The sequence below is a fragment of the Peromyscus leucopus genome, chromosome 11, assembly GCF_004664715.2.
Source record: "Peromyscus leucopus breed LL Stock chromosome 11, UCI_PerLeu_2.1, whole genome shotgun sequence".
NCBI classification, from domain to species: Eukaryota; Metazoa; Chordata; class Mammalia; order Rodentia; family Cricetidae; genus Peromyscus; species Peromyscus leucopus.
In genome coordinates, this window is record NC_051072.1 from 43879772 (window position 1) to 43901421 (window position 21650).

At 38.8% G+C, this 21650-nt stretch overlaps 1 protein-coding gene across 1 annotated transcript in view; it reads left to right on the forward strand.

Moving 5' to 3' along the window:
* Cwc27 (CWC27 spliceosome associated cyclophilin) overlaps positions 1-21650 on the forward strand; it is a 180823-nt gene that overhangs the window by 85435 nt on the left and 73738 nt on the right. Inside the window, exon 11 of the mRNA XM_028884035.2 lies at positions 18444-18541. Within this exon, the coding sequence (XP_028739868.1) occupies positions 18444-18541 (98 nt within the window). The remainder of the gene's footprint in view (positions 1-18443; positions 18542-21650) is intronic.

A 21650-nucleotide genomic window follows, 5' to 3' on the forward strand; every position in this document is an offset into this window, starting at 1 on the left:
ATTTAATTTTACAAAACTGATTACAAAATGATCATGGCTCTAGTTTGCATAGGGACTTGAAGACATACAAAGTCACAGAGCTGTATGGTGGCCATAATTCAGATAGTCAGCTGATCTGAGAGAGACTGAGCCTTCCAGTTAGAAAAGGCAGTAAGTAAAGCAGACAGTTGTCAACACCAGATGAAGAACAGTACAAAGGAACAGTACAGACTGGAAAACTCCTACCTACCTGTTTCAGTTAGGGTTTCTATTGCTGTGAAGAGACACTGTGACCATGGCAACTCTTATAAAGGAAAACATCTAATCGGGGTGGCTCACTTACAGTTTCAGAGGTTCAGTCCATTATCATCATGATGGGGAACATGGTGGCATGCAGGCTGACGTGGTGCTAGAGCTGAGAGTGTTACATCTTGCAGGCAACATGAAGTCGTCTGAGACGCTGGGCAGTATCCTAAGCATAGGAAACTTCAAAGCCCACCCCCACAGGGACACACTTCCTCCAACAAGGCCACACCCACTCCAACAAAGCCACGCCTCCTAATAGTGCCACTCCCTATGAGGTTATGGGGGCCAGTTACATTCAAACTACCATACTACCCAATGTGAAGAATCTGGTATTAGAAGAACAAGATGTAAATTATCATCCACATTCTCGTCATTATATTATGTAGTTATTATCAAGAAGGCTTGTATTTAGGTATATTTGATGATGGACCTGAAGCAGAATGACTTGGTTTTGACCATGTTCTTGAGTGGCTCGGACAAAGCTCATGCCTTTCTGCTTATCACAAATACAATTGGCTTGCAGATAAAAAGAGGGGCTCAGCATTTGTTTCTCTATTGGAAGAAAAGGGCAGGGCCAACATCACCAAACTTAAAATGTGAAATCTTAGTGATTTAAGAGGATTCCCTACACACAAGTAAGTTACTTTGTGAAACTGTAAAGCTTTGTGGTCTTCTAGAAGCCACTTTGTGTGATTTTAATCTGTGCTGATAAAAGACTAGCTGGTCATCCAGAAAAGCTTCTACCTCATCCTTTTTTCCTTAGTCCATACCATGTGTACTGCATTTGAAATTGTTTGTCCATACATTCATTCTTTTATGTAATGTGGAAAGCATTTTAGTGTCAGTAAGCAAAGAACTCTGTTGGAAATGGAAAATCTTCAGTCATTTCTAACAGTTACTATTTCCAGTGGATATAGACTTCATGATATGACCTCATCTTTTTCATGTGTACATTGTTTTGTCTAATGTTGTGTTCTTGGTGATTTTATTATATGTGCTACATTTGAGGTGGTTTTTTTTTTCCTCACAGAATCCCCCCATTCTCAAGCCTCTACATTTTCCTTCAATAGTTCCAGGATGCGTATTATGATACTGTTCTGGTTTATGCTTGTGTTTATTAAGCGCCAGCAATATACTGAGTAACTTCATCAACATACTGTAGTTAATGTAGCTGGTTAGACTTTTTTCCAAATGCCTTCAGCTTTTTTTGTAAATATTATGCCTAGTGGACTGGAAAGATGACTCAATGTATAAAGCATTTGGTATGCAAGGATGATGAACCCCAGAACCTAGTAAAAGCTAGGCAGGTGTGGCAGTCATCTACAGCCCCAGACCCAGTAGGCAGAGACAGGAGATTTCTCGAGCATGCTGGCTAGGTAGCCTAGCCAAAATTGGAGCGCTCAAACTCCATGTTCCATGAGAGAGAGCCTGACTGAGTAAATACCATAGAGATGGAGAATATTTTCATTCCGTTGATGTTCATAGCATTCACTGTCAATTTCCAGCCTCCACATACATGTGCACTCACACCCACACATATACTTGTACCCATACACATGCAAACACTCATATATACAAACACCCACACCACATACACATGCAAAAATGAATTATTAATTTTAAAAGTTTGACAAAAATGCCTGGTCATGAGAAAACTTAGGCAGCTGGGTATGATTGCATATCCTTGCAATCCCAGCACTTGAGAAGCTGAAGCAGAAAGATAGAGTTCTGGCTAGCCTAGGATGCAGAGCATAGGCCTGGCTTAAAAGAAAAGGAAAAGAAAAGGCAGTGTAGCCAAGAGAAAAACAACCAAAGAAACTGAAAATAACACCTAAAGATAGCCAGCAATAGCTGTTCTTCAGAATAAAGCAATGTCTGTATTTATTATATACAGAGGGAAATGAGATTAAGTAGAAAATTTTATTAAAAGTGAATTATAGTACATTTAAAAAATGTTGTATTTTACTTGAATTTAAAAATACTAAATGAGAGAAAAAAAGGAAAAAGATTCCTACATTTTATATAGATGTTTATTCAGAGCTGTTTTAAGAAACTCATCTTACAAACACAAGAAAGTACTGAGGCGAGGTGACTTGTCTAGGATACATGGGTACTGAGAAACTTAATCTGCTAGTCAGGAAACTGGTGTCCTTCAGTTTCCCAGGCTGTTTCTGAGTTCGGGATAGCTGTACTATCGCTCATGCTGCAGAAGTGCGCAACATCTCCACCGGACATGGTGACGGTCATTGTTGTAGCTCTGTACTGAAGTTCATCATCATCCCTCATCTCTTCCCTAGCACCTGGTATCCTTCATTGGAGTTCAAATTTTAGTTGCATAATAATAAGGTCTCGTGGTGAAAAGGGTCTCACAGAATTTGTTAATCTGTTTTCTTTGTAGCTGAGATTGTGTGTTGTCTTTATAACTGCATGAGGCTTTTCTAGCTCTAATATTCTTGGACCCTATTTCCCTTCCTCAGTAAGTTCTAGACATTTTCCTGTTGGGTTTTTTGTTTGTTTGCTTACTTTTATTGATCCTTTGTGAATTTCACATCATGCATTCTCATTCCACTTATTTCCCTGTCTCCTCGAATTTGCCATCTGCCCTTGCAAACTTTCCAGCCAAGTCAATACCAAATTTACAAGAAAAAACAAAATCAAACAAAACAAAGAAACAAAACAGAAAACAAAAAAATAGAAGAATCTTGTCATGGAATTTGTAGTGTGGCCCATTGAGTCACACAGTTTACCCTTTAGTCCACTCATCTTTACTTGCAAATGTTCATTGCCTCCAGTCATTGGTCTGGCTCTAGGCCTCTGGCTTCTGCTACACCACAGATATTGGGCTCTCACTGGGGCTCCTCTTGGATAGCCTGTTGTCCTGTGTCATAGAGATCCTGCTGATTTGGATCTGTAGATTCGTCCCCTTCACGTGCTCCAACAGTTCATCGATGCAGTGGATGCTGGGGTGGGTCAACTCATAGCCCTTGTTCTGAGTCTGGGTGGTAGCTGGCTTGGTCAGCTCACTATCTTTCCTTCATGTCATACAGGGATGAGCCTCAGTTAGCTTACCCAGGGCAGCCTGCAGCAAGGAGCAGGGCCAGTTCTCCTGTTCTCAGGTCCTCAAATCTGGGTCACCCTCACTCACACCAGGGCCAGCTGTACTGTTTTTCCCTGCAAGGTTCAGGGCCCTCTCTCCTGATTGCTGTAGGGGGATTATGAGGGGGTGGCAGGGTCAGCTCTCATGCCCTCAGGACTGGCTTCACCTTGTTTTGTTTTTTCTTGCACCGTCTATGTCAGAAAGACACCTCCCTCTGTCTTTCTGCCCAGAGAACTTGATTTCATTCCCAGATTTCTTGAGGATTTCATTGTTTATACTTGAAGCTCCTTAATATACTCAAGATAAAACAGTATCAGTTGTTTTATATTAGCTTTTCCTTACTAGGAATATCCAGCTTATATCTAGATTCAGTTTATTTCCCTAGAGTTAACCTTTTCTTTAATAAACACAGTCTCTTTCTTTTTTTCCACATATGACTATCTTATAACACATGCAGATTGTTTCGCAGGTCCTTTCAATGAATAGCTTTTCATCCTTAAGAGAACAGTTCATTTAACCATTAACAAAATACCACATTAAAATACTTTAAGGCACTAAAATACATACATGCTGCATTGTCAATGAATGGGAACATCATAAAGTATACTGACTGAATAATAATGTAAAATTATTTTAGCTTTGATAGTGCATAATAATTTAACTAGCAGATTAAGGTATGTACAACCAGAAATGTACTTCTGTATGTCCATCTTATCTGCAAGAACCTGACTGATGACAGTTTTGAAGCAACGGCTTTGGTCAGATTGCATCCTACTCCTAAGACATTCACTTATTTCAAGTTTTGTTTCCCTTGACAATTTGTTCTTCCACAGTCAACACTACTGTATAGACATTAGCCTATGTTAGCTTTTGATTTTCAAATAAAGAGCTTCAGAAAACATCTAAGAACATTATTTACAGTTTTTTTTTTTCTTTTTTCTTTTTTTTTTTTTTTTTTGTAGCTTTGCTTTCTGAATGTTTGAACAGTGCTCGAACTCAAGAGATCACTCTTCCCAGTCTGATAAAGGCGCGCACCGCCGGCTAGTATGAACATTTTTACAGTTTGAGAAAATGGAAGTTATTGCTGATGATCATTCTTCTTTTGGAACCTGTATCTGGGGTGTCCTCTCCACCATCACATAGCCAATCTCCACTCTAGCTCTGGTTAATGGGAAGCTGGTAGACCCATAAAGGGGCTTTTATATATATACATAAAATATGCAGGAGAAACACCATTATGAGTGGTCCATCATAAACTCACACAGGGAACCAAATATCAACTATAACTCTGCCAATAAAAAGATTCCATGATAGGCCTATATGAAACATTTCCTTAGAGATTCCTGAACATATTAACAATCATAAGTTTTTCCTATAAGTAAAGATAAATTCATTGGTTTTAACATATCTTTTATTGTTAAGAATGTAATCATTTCAGTTTCACTAAAGAAGTATTTGAATGGAAGTTTATTGAAGAAGAAAAAAAGATGATAAGAAAGAAAGAGAAGCCAGACAGTGGTGGCGCACACCTTTAATTCCAGCACTTGGGAGGCAGAAACAGATGGATCTCTGTGAGTTCAAGGTCAACCAGGTCTAAAGAACAAGTTCCAGGACAGCTAGGGTTACACAGAGAAACCCTGTGTCCAAAAAAAAAAAAAAAAAAAAAGTGGGGGAGGGAAGGAGGAGGGAAGAGAAAAATAAGAGAGAAATGAGATATGGGAATATGTGTCAAAGATACACAAATAAAAAAATCACTGCACAACAGGGAAGGAGAAGAAAGAAAGGGAGGGTCTTTAGACACTGGTAAGAAAATCATGGTTTAAAAAAGATCTTTGTATATCCACATAAACCCACACTCAATCCTTCCACTAATAATTAAGTCTAATCCACTATAAATTGGTTGAGGTTTTAAAGAAAACCCCACAAAACCTAATATAAAAATAATAACAGAGAAATAGTACATGTCATACTTTCTGCATGAAATTTAAGCTAACTAATGACATGTCAAATCATCATACTTCAACTATAGAAGTCCTAATGATCAATATGAAAGTTTCCATCTCTTTACTGAAATCATTACTTATTTATTGGTTTACCAGCCCCCCACTCAGCACTTCAATAGGTTGAAATTTAGGCTCAACACTACAGTGTTTAGCCCTACAAGTCACTGCAGAACTGTGTCTAACTATACACTGTACATGCATTTAGCTATGCTCTTCATCTGCTGCTCCTGCATACAATGCTAATTATAATTGAATTTTATGCAAGTAGAGTCTCCATAGTCTTTATTTGCATGTTCTGTCACATAAGATGGGACCTATGCAGTGGCTCCTTGATCTTCATAGAAACCTGAAATACTGGAATTTACTTATTTGCAGTTACTGCTGCAGCTTTCATAGACTATATGAAGTCAAGTTCCCACTTTAAAACTGGAAAATCCAATGACTGGTGAGATTACAGAAAATTTAATAAAGTTATTATAGATAAGATTGATTAGCCATTTAGAAACTCTGACATGGAATAAATTATGACGAAAGATAATTTTCAGCCATAGCAAATTTACTTCATGAAGTCAGATAACGTGTTTGATTCTTAAATTGGACTGTTTAGACAGAATAGCGATATCTACTATTACTTTGGACATGTTATATCTTGCTGTTGCATTTACTCTTGTTCAGTTTGTTTTGAAAGAAATCCAAAATTTGAAAGGATTCTCCCAACGACTGATGGCAATTATCTGTCAGATGTCTAGTTTCTGTTTAAAAACCATGTGATCTTTCATATCAAGGGTGTTAGATTATAAGTATAAAGGCTACATGCAGGTGCATTTCGATTCTCTTGTCTTTCTGAATTGTAATATACTTAGGATAGGGGCAGCCTTCTGTTTCTATGTATGTAGCAGATTATAGAGAACATGTAGAACACAGTCTCTCAGACTGAACTTATGTTCTGATAGTGTTTCATAATGACTTTGCCTAATGTTTTCTGTTAGATGTCTCATAAAATGTGTAAGTGTATATGCATTTCTTCCTTGCCTTGTTTATTTCTATTTAAATGGGATTATAATAAAAGAAAAGCAGTTTGGTTCCAAGCATTTAATGACAAGAGTTAGAATATGGGAGTCTTCTGATTTTGAGTTTTCTGAAAATTTATGTAACAAAAGATATTTCATTCAAGTAGTGAGTCAAACAAAAGAAACTTATCAGTAAGATTTTGAAAATCTACATGCCCATGAAAAATATGCAGAGATTCAAGGGGTTTTTTGTTTATTTGTTTGTTTGGTTAGACTGGAATCTCATTTTGTTGGTAGCTGGTTCTAGACTCTGAATACTAACAATAGTAATGTCTGTGTGGAAATGAAAGCCATTGTCACCATAGGAAGAGTTCTGTGTTGAGTGTGTCTTCTAGGCCAAGTATGATGTGAGGCCTGCTAACTTCCAATGAATCTTTGTCTTTCAATCTACTCTTCCCTTCTCATGCTTGGAAAGCTGAGACCGCTTGGTGGTCTCTTTGGTTGTCTGATGCCTTACTGCCAGCAGCATAGAATAAGTTTGGAATGACAGTGAGATGTACCTGATTTTGCTTTCTATGTTTATGCATAAGCTACAGCATATTACAATATTTATGAGATATGGCAAGTCTAAATCTCTGCTCCATCTGATACTACCATAAATGTAAAAACCATGTCATATGACTATAGTCTTGATACCTGTGAAAGGCTTTTATTGTAATGATTCTATGATTTCATCAATAGACAAGTTATTGTGTCATTATGAACAAATTGATATTGTTGCGATTAAAGCAGCAAACTGGAAGTCATAAAGGCTGTACTGTTTGGCTATCAGCCATTTCCATGTGTTATAAACTCATCAGATGTTGAGAAATAGCAGGCTTAAGCTAACTTCAAGTGTTAAGTTCATAATCCAAGAGATAGCAGTCTGTAGTAGATTTGTGTTTAGCCCTCAGCTTGCTTAATAAAGTCTTAAAGCAAATTTATTTACTATCTTATATAAGAAACACATGTATTTCATTTTTGTTGACTAAAATTCTCTTTAGGACATATCAAAAAATTAGGGCTTGATAATGTTTTAACCATTTTTATAGGTAAATGTTAGTGATGCTCAGTGTTTAAATTCAGCAACTTATGTTAAGATAATATTTACCATTCCATAAGAAAAAAAAAGAACAGATATAAAATTCATGGTCCCTGAAGAAAGTGAGAGAAGTAGCAGCGGGAATTAAAACTGAGTGAAAATTTTGCCATTGTAAATTCCTCAGTCTCAAATTCAAATTTTGCATATTAAAAAAAATGACAGGATTTTTAAAAACTACTTCTATAATATGATGCAAACATCCTGGTAAGATGGGAACTTGCTGTTGTATACTATCATTTTAAACTTGCCTATGTAGCTATTTACTCATTGTCTTTAGTTAAAAATGTGCAAGTCTAATCAAACTTTTCCTTTCGTGGGCAGCTCTCAGTTCAGTAGGAAAATGCATTAAGAACTGGGCTGTCAGAGTCAGTGTGCAGCTCTGCCTTGACTCATATTGTTTCTACTCTTGTCTGTGTCCAAGGTGAATATTAAATTATTTGACATCTCACTATTTTCTTACATGTGAGAACTGAGAAGAAATAATTTAATTCATAATGGGCTTTAATGTCAAAAGACTTTAAATAAAATGACCTGCATGTAACAACTATTTACATTTAAAATTTTGATAATATAGCACTGAAATATTAATGTATATCTTACCCAGACTGTTTTTGTGATAAGACTAAGGGACCAGATTAATTGCTTTCTGTGGCCACACAATAATGTTGACCCTAGATCTCTGATAATAACCCTGCCTATCCACATTCAAATGTTTTGTCTAAGATTTTAGAATGCTGACATGGATATGAGGTTGGAGGGTTCACATGTGTGTAGGACCGAAATCAATGTCTCCTGGTGTTTCCTCAGGCACCATCCACCTTGGTTTTTAGACAGGATCTCTCACTGAAGCTGGAGCTTGCCCAGTTAGCATAGGCTGGCTAGCCAGAGAGCTTCAAGGACCTTCCTCTCTCTGCCTCCCCTGTGCCCAAGCACATGTTACCATGCACAGCTTCTCTTGCATTTCTTAGGCTCAGACTCAGGTTACCATGGTTGCAAGACAAGCAATGTGCCAACAAAATTACCTCCCTATCCCTGACATTAGTTTCTTTGGTTTGCTTTGCTTTTGGAACATTTTTTGTTTATTCTTTCAGTTTCATGCACACGTACACAAGCACTTTAATCACATCTCCTCACTATCCTCTCCCTTCTCATAATGAACCCCTTTTTCTTTCTAACAGGCTCCTCCTACTTCATATCTTTCTGTTTGTGTCCCATTACATCTAATTATGGTTGATTGCTTACATGAGCATGGAGCAGTTTAGCAGTTGCTAACCCAATGAAGCATATGACTCCCCCCACTCAGCAACTGTCACCTTTACAGAGGGGTTAGGACATTGTGGGCCCTCCTCTATCCATGATGACTGTTGACGGCCACTTTTGTGCCATTAGCCACCACTGTTGTCATACCATGGGTGCAGCAACCGTGTCTTACCCAGAAGTCAGTATTTCAAAGCACTCGTTCTCATCCTCAGGCTCGTACATTCTTCCACTTCCTCTTCTGCAGTCTTCCCTTGAGGAGATATGTAGATGTCCTTACTAGGGCCGAACACTCAACAGTTGCTTAGTCTCAGCACCTTGACCAGTTCTCAATCTCTGCTTAATTGCTACCTACTGCAAATAGAAGCCGCTCTTACCCAAGTTCAGAGCAGCATTCGCCTATGAATATGTAAGTGTAAACATAAATATTTCATGCAGAGTTGTACAATGTGACTATTCAGCAAATGAACAGTAGTAGGTTCTCAACCTTCCTAATATTGTGACCCTTTAATACAGTTCGTCATTTTGTGGTGACCCCAACCATAAAATTATTTTTGTTGCTACTTCATAACTGTAATTTTGCTACTGTTAGGAATTGCAATGTAAATATCTGTGTTTTTCAGTGGTCTTAGGTGACCGTGTGAAAGGGCTATAGAGGTCACAACCCTCACAGATTGAGAACCACTGTCCTTAAGCCTATGGACAGTGAGCTTTTCTAGCCATGAGCTTTTTTTTTCCCCTTTCATTTTTTTTTAATTAAAACTAGATTCTTCTCTCATATAATATATCCCACCAGTTTCCCCTCCTTCCATTCCTCCTAGCTTCTCCCCACCTCTTTTCTCCCCAGATCCACTCCCTGTCCATTTTCTCTTCAGAAAAGAGCAGGCCTCCAAGAGACAACAGCCAAATAGGACAAAACAACATACAATAAGACAAGGCAAAAGCCCTCCTATCAAGGCTGGACAAGGCAATCCGATAGGAGGAAAAGAGTCTCAAGAGCAGGCAAAAGAGTTAGAGATACACCTGTTCCCATCATTAGGAGTCCCACAGAAACACTAAGCTAACCGCCGTAACATATATGCAGAGAACCTGGTGCAGACCCATACAGGCCCCTGCTAGGTGTTCAGTCTCTGAGCCCATGTGAGCCCTGCTTAGTTGATTCGGTGGGACATGTTCTTCTGTTGTCCTCCATTCCCTCTGACTCTCAGAGTCTTTCCTCCCCCTCTTCCACGGGGTTCACTCATCTCTGAGGGGAGGGATACAACGGAGACCTCCAATTTAGCCATGAGTTTTTAATCTGGTTTACTGTACCAGGCATGAGTTCAAGCAGGCCTCAAATTCAACCAGAGAGCAGTTAATTACCCCATAAGAGTCATGCCACTATTATACCAGTGACCACACCTTGCCTGGCAGGTTGGTATTCATAGCTGGGCAAAACCATTGAATTTATTTTTCCCCTAGCAGCCTGCATAGCCTCTCACAGGACTGTGAAAGCTAGCTGGTAGAAGGGAGCTTCCATTTCAGTTTCAGTCGATTTGTCTGTGTCCCCCAGACAAAGTGTGTGATGCCTTCAGCAGTGGGATATTCTCATCTAATTCCGGTGGAAAACCAGGAGCAATGATAGTCACCTGCATTGTTAGGGGCCTCTGGAATATCTCTAAGCAGCAACTCCTACAAAGGTATCTCGGCTGGCACTGAGATCTTTGCTTAGTATCTTATGGCTTCTGGGAGGGGCATTATCTACCCATTCAAGGTATCTCCTGCAAACTTTAATAATATTTTAAAGTTAGCATATAACACATAGTTGCTTTTATATATATCTCCTTAGCACTCTACTAATTGAGCTATGTTCATAACCCTCACATTAGTTTTCAAAGAAAAAAATCAGTGGCAGAGTAGATCTTAGTATGATATTCAGTATCATTTTATCATTTCTTTTAAAAATCGTAATCCATTAAGTTGCTGCTGTAATTTAACATTCCTGAATTGGTTGTGACATATTTTGATAATAGACACAAGTTTCTTCTGAATGCATGGTAGTGTACTTTTTCATATTAATCCTTAATTTTTTGTACTAACCTTCTCGTAATAGTATGTTCTGAACAGAGCCACAGCTTAAGTGCCAGTTTTTCCATGGAGCCTGGAAATGAAGATTTTAGTAAACAGCAATAGTAAAATAACACTATTTTAAGTCACAGAAATGGCATGAACAAAGGGTATGTGTGCCAAAGCTTCAATTTTGCCAAGATACTGATGACTAGTATGTTTTGACTGAAATGTAGAGTAACTGTATAGTCTACGGGAAGATAAAGTAGAAAATGTGTTGTGAAGCTAGCTCGGGAGAGGACTTAAACACTTGAGAAAGAAGTAGGTGCATGGTTCAGTAGACTTTGTGGACAGAAGTGCACAGTTCAGTGGGCTTTATGTCAAGCTCAGGTGACGAGAGTTGTAGAGTTTGGCACACCTGTGTAAAGCGAAGCTCAAGCTAGACAGACAGGAAGACGCTGTGATGAGAAAGGAAGGGTGTGGTGAGGCAGGAACTGTGTGAGACCCAAACAGGAACAGTCTGCCTTGCACATCAACGGGAGACCAAAACAGGAAAATCGACCTCACCGGTTAAGGGTTCTGTTTCCAGTTAAGACAGTTAGGAGTAAGGTTATATTTGTCCTGTGTAGCTTAAAGTTTCTGTTTGTAGTTCCTGTTTGTCCTGTGTTAGTAAGTCCTCACAAGTTATTGTTTCTATTTGTAGTTAAGAATAAGTTCTTGTTTCTTAGATCCGATGTAAACTGCAAACGTGTTTTCCTCCACTAGACTTGCAGCCCCGTTCACACAGTGTACGTCCTTAGTCTTGTCCCTTCCCTTTCACTGTAGTTTTCTAAGAGTGTCTAAGAGCCGACTCTATCCCCCTGTGAACACTTCATCTCCCCTATAGAAAGGACCTCAAGAGGCCAGCAGGCACTGGTCTTTCAAATCCCTGCTTGGTGTGAGACAGCCAGTTGGCCAGTCCCAGGTACACCCCTATAGCTTGCTTTAATGGGACAGTCATGGATTTGGTCTTCTCTCCTCGAAGTTCTCAAGCTTAACAACTGAGGCCAGAAAGTGAGCCTGACACCAGGTTCTGGTGACTTTGTCAGAAATAGGACAGAGGATTTTTATGTTTGTTGTAAGACAGGGTCTCTGAATAGCCCAGGCTAACCCAGAAACTCACTATGTAAAGCAGGCTGCCCTGGAACTCAAACTCAGAAAGATCCACTTACCTCTGCCTCCTGAATGCTAAGATTAAAGATATCCACCACCTTGCCTGGCTCACATCAAGCTTTTTTCCTGTGTTCCACGGACAGAAGTCAGTTATCAGGTGTGTAGAGCAAGCACCCTTACCTGCTGAATCAATTAACGTTTTCCATTTTTTGTTTCTTTTCTTATTTTAGAACTTCCCATACCCTTTTACTCTCTGCTTTCTCTAGATTTAAGCCTACTGTTTGGGTACCTCTTCATCCTGGCTCCACATGGCATGTTCCTAACTATTGTTAGGGTCCTGTTCACGTGCCTCTCCTGCAAAGTCATCTCTTACTTAACCTGCAGTAATCCTTCTTTCACTAAATTCCTACATGCTTCACTGATTTCTTTGTTATTTTATTTTTTTGAGACAGGAATTCTCTGTGTAGTTTTGGTGCCTGTCTTGGATCTCACTCTAGACCAGGCTGGCCTCGAACTCACAGAGATACACCTGGTTCTGCCTCCCAAGTGCTGGGATTAAAGGTGTGTGCCACCACCGCCCAGCTTCTTTATTATTTTTATCATGTACTGTTTTCATTGTTGGTAGACAAGATTTCTGTCCTTCTCTGCAGTTGAAGCTCCTTGAAGAGTGTGCGTAGGTGTTAGTGTGCTAACATAGAAAGGTTTCTATGTTAGCATAGACTGGGATTTACAGTTTCTAATTCCCTCAGTGGATGGTGGTGTGACTACAGGCGAGATTTGTATTTACTCTGCTTAAACTCAGCCTCTGACCTATACTCTGCCTGTATTATAGGATATTAAGAAGACTAAGTCATCAGTGAAGTAACCGAATTGAAGAATTGATTGAAGTTAGGTTCCCATCTCTTCTTGCTTATCTTGATATCTGTGCCTGTATTGGGAGTGGTATGTGCAAATATTAGAAATTGTTGACTAAGTTGGTAATCTCTAGTAAGAAGGAAAAGTAGTGTAGATTTACTACATTAAAATGTATACATAGGCCGGGCGGTGGTGGCGCACGCCTTCAATCCCAGCACTCGGGAGGCAGAGGCAGGCGGATCTCTGTGAGTTCGAGGCCAGCCTGGGCTACCAAGTGAGTTCCAGGAAAGGCGCAAAGCTACACAGAGAAACCCTGTCTCGAAAAACCAAAAAAAATAAAAATAAAATGTATACATAATGCAGTACAGAATTATTTATTGGTTAATAGTGTTGTATTCAACCTGTATTAAAATTCAGATGAATACATAATTAAAAACATACCCAATTAGAAAAAATCTTATCTTAGACTTTATAACAGCAGAAGGCATTTATAAAGTTGCTTTCTCTTATTAGACTAACAGAAAGTGGGCTTTGAAGAGGCTAAGGACCTTTTTTAGACCCTGAAGCGGGCCCATAGTCTTGGCAGTACATGCTGACATAGACTTCAAGATTATAATTTTCATTTTTATTTTAGCAGATTTAAATATATTTTTGTGCCAATGGATAGGAGAATTATGTTCTAGAGAATGTAAGACTGGGAATCCCTAAAATTAGCCTGTGATTTAAAGATTAATTTTTAAAGTTATACTTCATTCCAAGAGTATGGATTCCACAAGCCTTGACAAATTCCACAAGCCTTGACAAATGTGGTATTTTACTAGTCTGAAAGATTTTTACAGCATTGGAAACCCTCAATCACTTGAAAATTTTCACACAGTGAGCAATTTTTAATAATGCGGGATATCTACCCTCCTGCCTCACTTTGTCCTTTTTGAGTTTTTTGTCATTTTTGTTCAGTTTATGCCACATTACATCAACAAGATATCTAAATCTGTTACTATTTAGGGATAGATCTTTACTTTTTGCACTTTCAAAATTATGAACAAAATTAAACCCGTATATACCAGGGGTGGCTTTCATTTAAAATTTATAATGACAAAATATTCCTGGATGATAAACAGCTCTAAGCAATAGTGCTATTTTGAATATCTGCCCTACACACCTAATCAATATTTTTATTGAATCTGTATTGTGTGCTCAATATCTTATAACCTTTCTCAACTATATAGAGTGGGACGACTGAGTCTCAGAGAAATTAAATAACTTTTAAAGTCACTTCTCAGCTGATTATTGATAGAGTTGACTTTTAAATCCAGACTGCTTAATCCAAGTTCATTTTTTTAGTTAACTGTCTTCTTTTCTGGTGCAGTAGTGGCTTACATGGCGTAAACTTTCTTAGCCTCATTCTTTATATACTTCTAATTATTCTCAGAGCTGACGTATCTGGCCTAGAAATGCAGCATTTGCTTTTCAACCCACAAAATAATCTGTACCTCAGAGATCTTAGTTTTCAAGAAACATCCTCAACACGACTGAGTTACTTACCCAAATGAAAACTAGCATGATAAAAGGCTGGAGTACTTAGCAGGTGGAAGAGAGACTTGGTTAGTGTTCCTTGTGCAGTGATTGCACAATTCAGTTATACTTCATGCTGGGACTTCTAGCATTGTGTCCCCCAAGCTTCAAGAAAGAAGTGATTGTATCATCTGAGGTGTGTGTAAGAGCCTGAAGTTGGCATTGATGGAGAGTGCCAAGAGGAAGTGTTGTATGTGTAATATATACTTTAACGCTAACCCAATGAAAAAAAAAAGAGCAGTCTTCTCTCAAGATAGGTAATGGTTCCACCATCAGGTACATGAAAAAACGGACTTGTCCGAAGAAGCGATGGCATCTGCTTCATATGTGAGCGTGTGTGAGTGAGTCTATTGAAACATCTGACCTGCTGTCCATCTAGATCAGAGTCCTTGGCATGTGGCCAGGCAGAATTGCAATATTCCTTAAGAATAAAGTACACACCAGATTGGGAAGACTTAGAACAAAATATGTAAAAATACCTTGGATATAATTTAATATTTTTTACATGTTGAAATAAAAATATCTTGAATATAATTAAGATTTTCTTTTTAAATTTTAATAATCTTTTAAGTGCTTATGTTATATCTTATATTTCTTTCATGCAGCATTCTCTGACTCTATTTGGAGATGTGTAATACTTAGAAAGGTAGGGCCAAACTCAAGGCAAAGCATCCACACTAGATTTGGAAATAGCTGTATAGTAAGAATAGTTGATATGAGATTAAAGTGTCACTACAGAGGCCATATATGACTATTTAGAGAATGACTCTAACAATTTTGTGTTAAAAGAATGAGTAACCAAGACAAAGAGAATTGGGAAATCTTGACTCCAGAATGCTGAAAAGTCCGACTCAGATAGAATTTCAGAAAGGAAGTAGTTAACATCTTTGAATGACAGTGAGACCATCTGGAAAGAGGAGATCTGAACATAGGCCATTGAATTTGGTTGGTGTAGAAACAGTTTCAGGAGACTGTAAGAGGGGTAGATTGCAATAGATTGTGAAGCAGACTGTATAAACTGCTCTTTCCAGGATGGAGTCCATTTGTAAAGATAATAATCACTTGATTCCAGCAGACTGTGGAGAAATTTGAGTTTGTTTGTTTGCTGAATGAAAAGATTAGTGAGTAAGAGTGCTTGATTGTAAAGGAGGAAAGATAATTTCTATAGTAGAATGCTAAACATTGGCTCTCAAACCTCAGTGTATACTGGAGTTATCAGGGGCATTTATTACAATGGCAAATCCCCAGGCATCATCTCATGTCAAAGGTTACCCTTTTCTGTAAAGGTTTGTCTCTTAGAACAGGCCCCTAAAGGGATAGGGGAGAACTTGAACCATATTCAGTTTATTCCAAGCAGTTATGTCATATCCACTGGGTCAGATGATTCAAAATTGAGAGTTCTGATGAGGACAGTAGTAAAATGACTATCCATATAGTATCCAGAATTACTATGATGTCAAATTACTATGATGTCATTGTAGACCATGAAGTGGAAGTGGCTTGATGATTTTAAGAGTGACTGCAAGCTCAGTAGAGATGAAAGACTGAAAACATTTAAGAAGTCGTGAACTTAGATCAGAGAGGGTAGTTTTGGAATTTATTATCTCGAAAGCGAGTGGACACCACATTGGGCGTTTGCATAGAAGGTTGAAAGAACTGAAGCAAGCATGGGTTAAGGCCTTTCAGTGTGATAAACCTAGTTTGTGTTAATAAGTACTATGAGAGGACTCGGGACCAACAGGAAGCTTTATACACAGAGGTGTCCATCCTTTTGACGTGGTGATGCAACATGATCATCTGCAAAGTTCATACTCAAGAACTGTGAAATTACATTACAAAAATAAATTGCAGAAATCTCCTAATGTTTTAAGTGGCTTTGTGTTTGGCTGCATTCACAGCTGCCATTGTCACATGGGGCTGCTGTTTGGATGTACCTGCAAAGTAGGGTCGGTGTACAACTATCTAGACTTCAGGTTGCCTTGAATAACTTGAGAGGTCAGGGTGTGGTATCTGTTTGAGCTTCCAGTCTTCTGTGAGCATCCTTGATCCAGTCTGGTTTTCCTGTAATCGAATGAATACTTGTCTTTTAAGGATATACTATGCCTGACTTTAACTGGGCACAATTGACTCTAAGGGTTTGTGTTAGTTATTACAGATAGACAGACAGACAGACAGACAGATAGACTGACCCACAGATAGATATAGGTATATATACATACATATCTGTATATATTCTTATGCAGCTTATGGTTTTCAGTGCTAAAAGGCCAATCAGGCTAATAGCTTTGGCAAGAGTCCCTCTTTAGCTGTGTTACCTGGTGAATATCAGTGTTGAAAGCATGATTAAAAGACAGATTATGTCGCCGGGCGACAGTGGCGCACACCTTTAATCCTAGCACTCAGGAAGCAAGGCTGGCAGATCTCTGTGAGTTCGAGGCCAGCCTGGCCTTCAGAGCAAGATCCAGAACAAGCACCAAACTACACAGAGAAACCTTGTCTCAAAAAACCAAAGAGAGAGATGGTGGGGGGAGAGAAGGAGGTTATGTCTTGAAACAGGAAGCCAATGATAAATTCGAGTAACACAATGCCTTCTAAGGACAACCCCCTCCAATTAGCCTAAGGACTTCCTACCTCTTAAAGGTTCTTTTCTTCCCTATACCATGACTGAGGCCAAACATCCACCCCATGGACCCTGGGGGAGTAATAAACCATAGCCAAACTAGGGAGCATGACATGAATACTTAATAATTGTTGTCAGGAAGTAAATTTGAATCTTCTGCCCTAAAAATGTGTTTCAGGAACAAATCACTTAGGTAATAACTTGTAAATTAGCATTTGCTTTTAATACATGACACAGCATGTTAATTATCAGAATATTTTGGCCTAGAAGTTTTCACGAGAGAGGCAATTCCATGCCAACTATGGGATTAGATGAGTTTTAAAACATTGGAGCGGAGGAGTTACATCAGAACAGGGTCTCACTTTGTTAGCCCAGGCTCCCCTGGAACTCACCATAAAAGCTTAGACATGCCTTAAACTCTCAGTATTCCACCTGCTTCAGCCTCCCAAGTGCTGAGAAAACTGAATGAGCAAACTGTCCAGAGCTAAAAATCAAATGAATTCTTAGAAGTTTACTTGTACACCTGCCATGGAATAACTGATTAATAAATGGTAATTACTGGTACATCTTCAGTAAGTTGAGAGGTTTTGAATTCAACCTGTATTATGTATATCCAGATTTGATGAACACAGAATCCTTTTTTGTGTGCCAGGTATAGTGGTACGTGCCCACAGACAGGAGGAGGAAGTGGGGGATTTTGTGTTCAAAGCCATCCTGAGCTATGTAGCCAGTTCCGCGCCAATCTGGGATACCGACAAAGACCCTATCTTCAAAAACATGTATTTTTAAATTTTATTTTAACACAGGAGCCCTGCTCATCGAGACTAGTGTTAAACTCACTAGTAACTTAGGGAAACAGCAGGCCAGTTTTCACTTACTCTATTAGTTACTTTTCTGTTGTGACCAAGGCACTGTATAGAAGGGTTTCTTTGGGGCTTATGGCTCCAGGGATCTAAGAATCTACCAGCGTCACACTGGGACGTTCAACAGCAGGCAGACGTGGCGAACAGGAAACCAAGAGGGTAAACACGAAATGGCAGGATTCTGAACTCTCAAAGCCTGTATCCAGTGACATTCTTCCTCAAGCAAGCCTACATCTCCTGAGCCAAACAGCACCACCAACCAGACACCAATCATTCTAATGCCTGACACTATAGGGAACGTCTCATTCAAACTGCCACATCTGATGTTTAGTATGTTTGAGGCGGAAAATATTTATAGGTGCTTAGACTGTTACTGTGAAAAATGACAACTCAGGAGCAGCCTGTCCACAGATGCATGTACATAGCAGAAAACTAATTATGTTCCTTTGATTTACACCTACAAATAAACAGTTGTGTCTTTGCTAACCCTGTTTCCCTGTTGGGGTATTATAAACTCACGTGTCTTCTTTGCTTTACAGTGAAGAGCTCAGAAAAGAAGCAAGGCAACTGAAGCGGGAACTCTTAGCCGCGAAACAGAAAAAGGAGACTGCAGCCAAAGCAGAGAAAGGGAGTGAAGGTAAGGGCTCTGGCGGGTCACATCATCTTTTATTCACGGGTGTGTGTGTGTGTGTGTGTGTGTGTGTGTGTGTGTGCGCGCGTGTGTGTATTTGTGCATATTTGCATGTGCACTGACTGAGGTGCACACATGGAGGGCAGTATTAGAAGTTAGAGGACAAGTTCAGATCTTAGCTTCAGCTTGTTTGGGGTATTGTTTCTTGTTGTTCACCACTGTGTACTTTGGGCCAGCAGGCCAGGGAGCTTCCAGGGATCTCCTTGTCTCTGTCTCTCATCTCACCATACAAACACTGAAAATGCAGACGAGCACCACCATCTCTGGCTTTATGTGGCTCCAGGGGATGCTAATGTAGGTCTGCACACTTGTGATAAGCACTTCGCCTACTGAGCCATCCCACCCATCCCATTTATGTCTGGTTTTCCTCTACAATAAGACAGAAAATCGGATGCATTTAAAGGTCATCAAAACAGTACTCTACTGTTATACAAGTTTCTATATTCTATGAGTCACGGTGATTTTTCCTTAAAAAAAAAAAAAAAAAAGGAGAAAAGACCAGCTTCAGAGAAAGCTAGTCTACTTTACTAAAATCTTTGTAACTATTTCACAATAAGGCATGTAATGTTCAGTTTCCAGAATTACTTCTTGGAACCCTTAAATCTGTTTTCTTTTTTTGTAATCATGTGTTATATTCTAACTTCCCATTTTAGCATAATCGTAAGTCTTGTTCAGTCGCCTCTAAAGTGTGTAGTAAATTTGCTGTGACATGTTGCTTTGTGCAGACAGCTTCACCCTCATGCTTTTGTAAAGCGCGGAGTGTTTTCATCTGTTAGATTGTGAAGTGGTTATTGGAGTTCTGCTTAAGAAAATAACATGCGTCATGTATCTAGCCTTAAAGAATATATGTGCCAATACAAGACTGTAGTATATCAATTGCAGAGCATATCATTGTAGGCAGTAAAAGCAGTACCCCGTAGCTGCTTAAAAGATGCAATTCAGAGAGTATTTATACTGTATCTCCCAGTGGCTTGAATAAAGGCAGGCCCTTGATGAAAAATTCAAGTCACTGGAGTATATATTTGAATAAGTTACTAAAACTTTAAATCATCCATAATAGCCCAAATTGTAAAGGAAGAGATGAATTTATTCATGACTAGCTCATGTAGTTAAAATATAATCCGGAGTGGGAATAAGCTGTATTGGCAGTATAGATGTGATGTAAGTTTAGTAAGGATTATTTTATATGTAATTCTCCCAAGGGATTGTTTGTTATATTAAAGCCATGTTAAATACATGATAGCATTTCTGTTGGACTAGAAAGGTGTTTTGCTTAAGTATATTATTCATTTTTTAGCTAATAATTATGAGTACCCACATGTTTCAAAATCTGCTAGAGCATGATATGGGGTTGGCAGTAGGGTGGATCCTGCTCTCTAGCTCAAGGCCTAGAAGAAGAGAAGGGCAGCAGATGCCCGCTGTGCTGGAGCTGTTATACGACCTCACCAGATGTGCGGTGAACATCTGTCTGCTTTTGAGACACCAAGTATAACTTGGGAGAGGAAGCCTGAACTGGCTTCCTTACAAATGAGAGGACTCTTTAAACTCTGGTGTGGTCTATATGTAAATGAAAACAAGCCATGTTATAAAGTCTTTGTGTCATAATTAGAGATTTGTATTGGTGATGATTTTCAGCATTTTAATTTTCCTTAAATCATGTAGAAATAATTGGACTTGTCCTAAATCTGAATGATAAAACTAGCTTCCAAAAATATGGGTTTAGTTGTTTGCTGATGTCATCGTGTTTTCTAGTCTTTCAGAGGGATCTGTTTTTAAAATTTGTTTTATTTTTAAATGATTTTAAAGCATATTTACTTGATTTCTAATGACCTTGAACACTTTTTTCAATTTGTTTATATTAGTGTGTGTGTGTGTGTGTGTGTGTGTGTGTGTGTGTGTGTGTGTGTGCGTGTGCATATGCTCATCTTCCCTGCAGGTGTGCAGGTACCACAGAGGGCAAAGGGGGCATTGGATGCCCTGGAGCTGGAGTTACAAGTGGTTGTGAGCCATCCGATGTGGTGCTGGGAACGAAGCGCTGAGAAGGGGTCCTCTGGAAGGGCAGTAAGTTCTGCTGAGACATCTCTCCAGCCCCAGGAATCGTAACGTTGAGATCTCTTTGCTGGCAGTATTTAAACAGTTAAGTGGGCTATTTATGTATTTTATGTCGATGGGTGTTTTGTCAGTACAGCAGCGCCCTATTTTATTATCACCGTGTGTGCTGTGTGTGTGTACTTCGATGCAGCCTTTCCTGGAACCTACTTAGGATGCACATTATGGATTACCTTTACCATGGAATTGGGTATCCTCTAAACCTACTTTGAACTTTAAAATTGGCATGTATTGGTGGAATGATAATAGAAAAATGATTATTCTGAAAGATTAGTGAATTTCAGAAAACACATTTTATATTTGAAGAAAAGTATTGTATGCAATTTTTAAGCAAATGGAACTTCTCCCTGTCATTATAAATGATACCACAAGCCATCTTACAACACAAGGTTATAGAAACAAAGTAGAATTTGAATATCTTTCGGTATATGTTAGAACTCAGCTAGCCTTCCCAGACAACAGATATTCATTCCAAGGTTAGAACTACATGAACTCTAGGAAGAAATCCAGAGGTTCTTGTGTGTGTTTCTGTATAGTAAGGTACACACATGAAAAGAAGCTGGAAAGTGTTATTTGACCTTGACTTTGTAGAGCTATATGAAAGTTGAGCTAAATATTCTGATGAACCTATTCAGGAAAGATTTGTGATTGAGCTGTGTGGCTGCATGTCTGGCTTTTGTAAAGCATCTTATTTCAGTCCAAGACTAAGTTATCTGAGTGTTATGGGACCTGGGTGATTTGTTCTTTTGAACATGTCAGCTGTATATCATAGTTTAATTCACTAATAAACTTAGATAAGCAATAGTCTAAAGCCTTCAGATAATTTTGAATGACAAATTTTTTATGTAATATAGATCTGTCTTCCATGTGAATTTTCACTAATGCATGTTACTATGCCTGTTGGTCTGGAAACACCAAAAATACATTAACTGTGATAATTCTGATT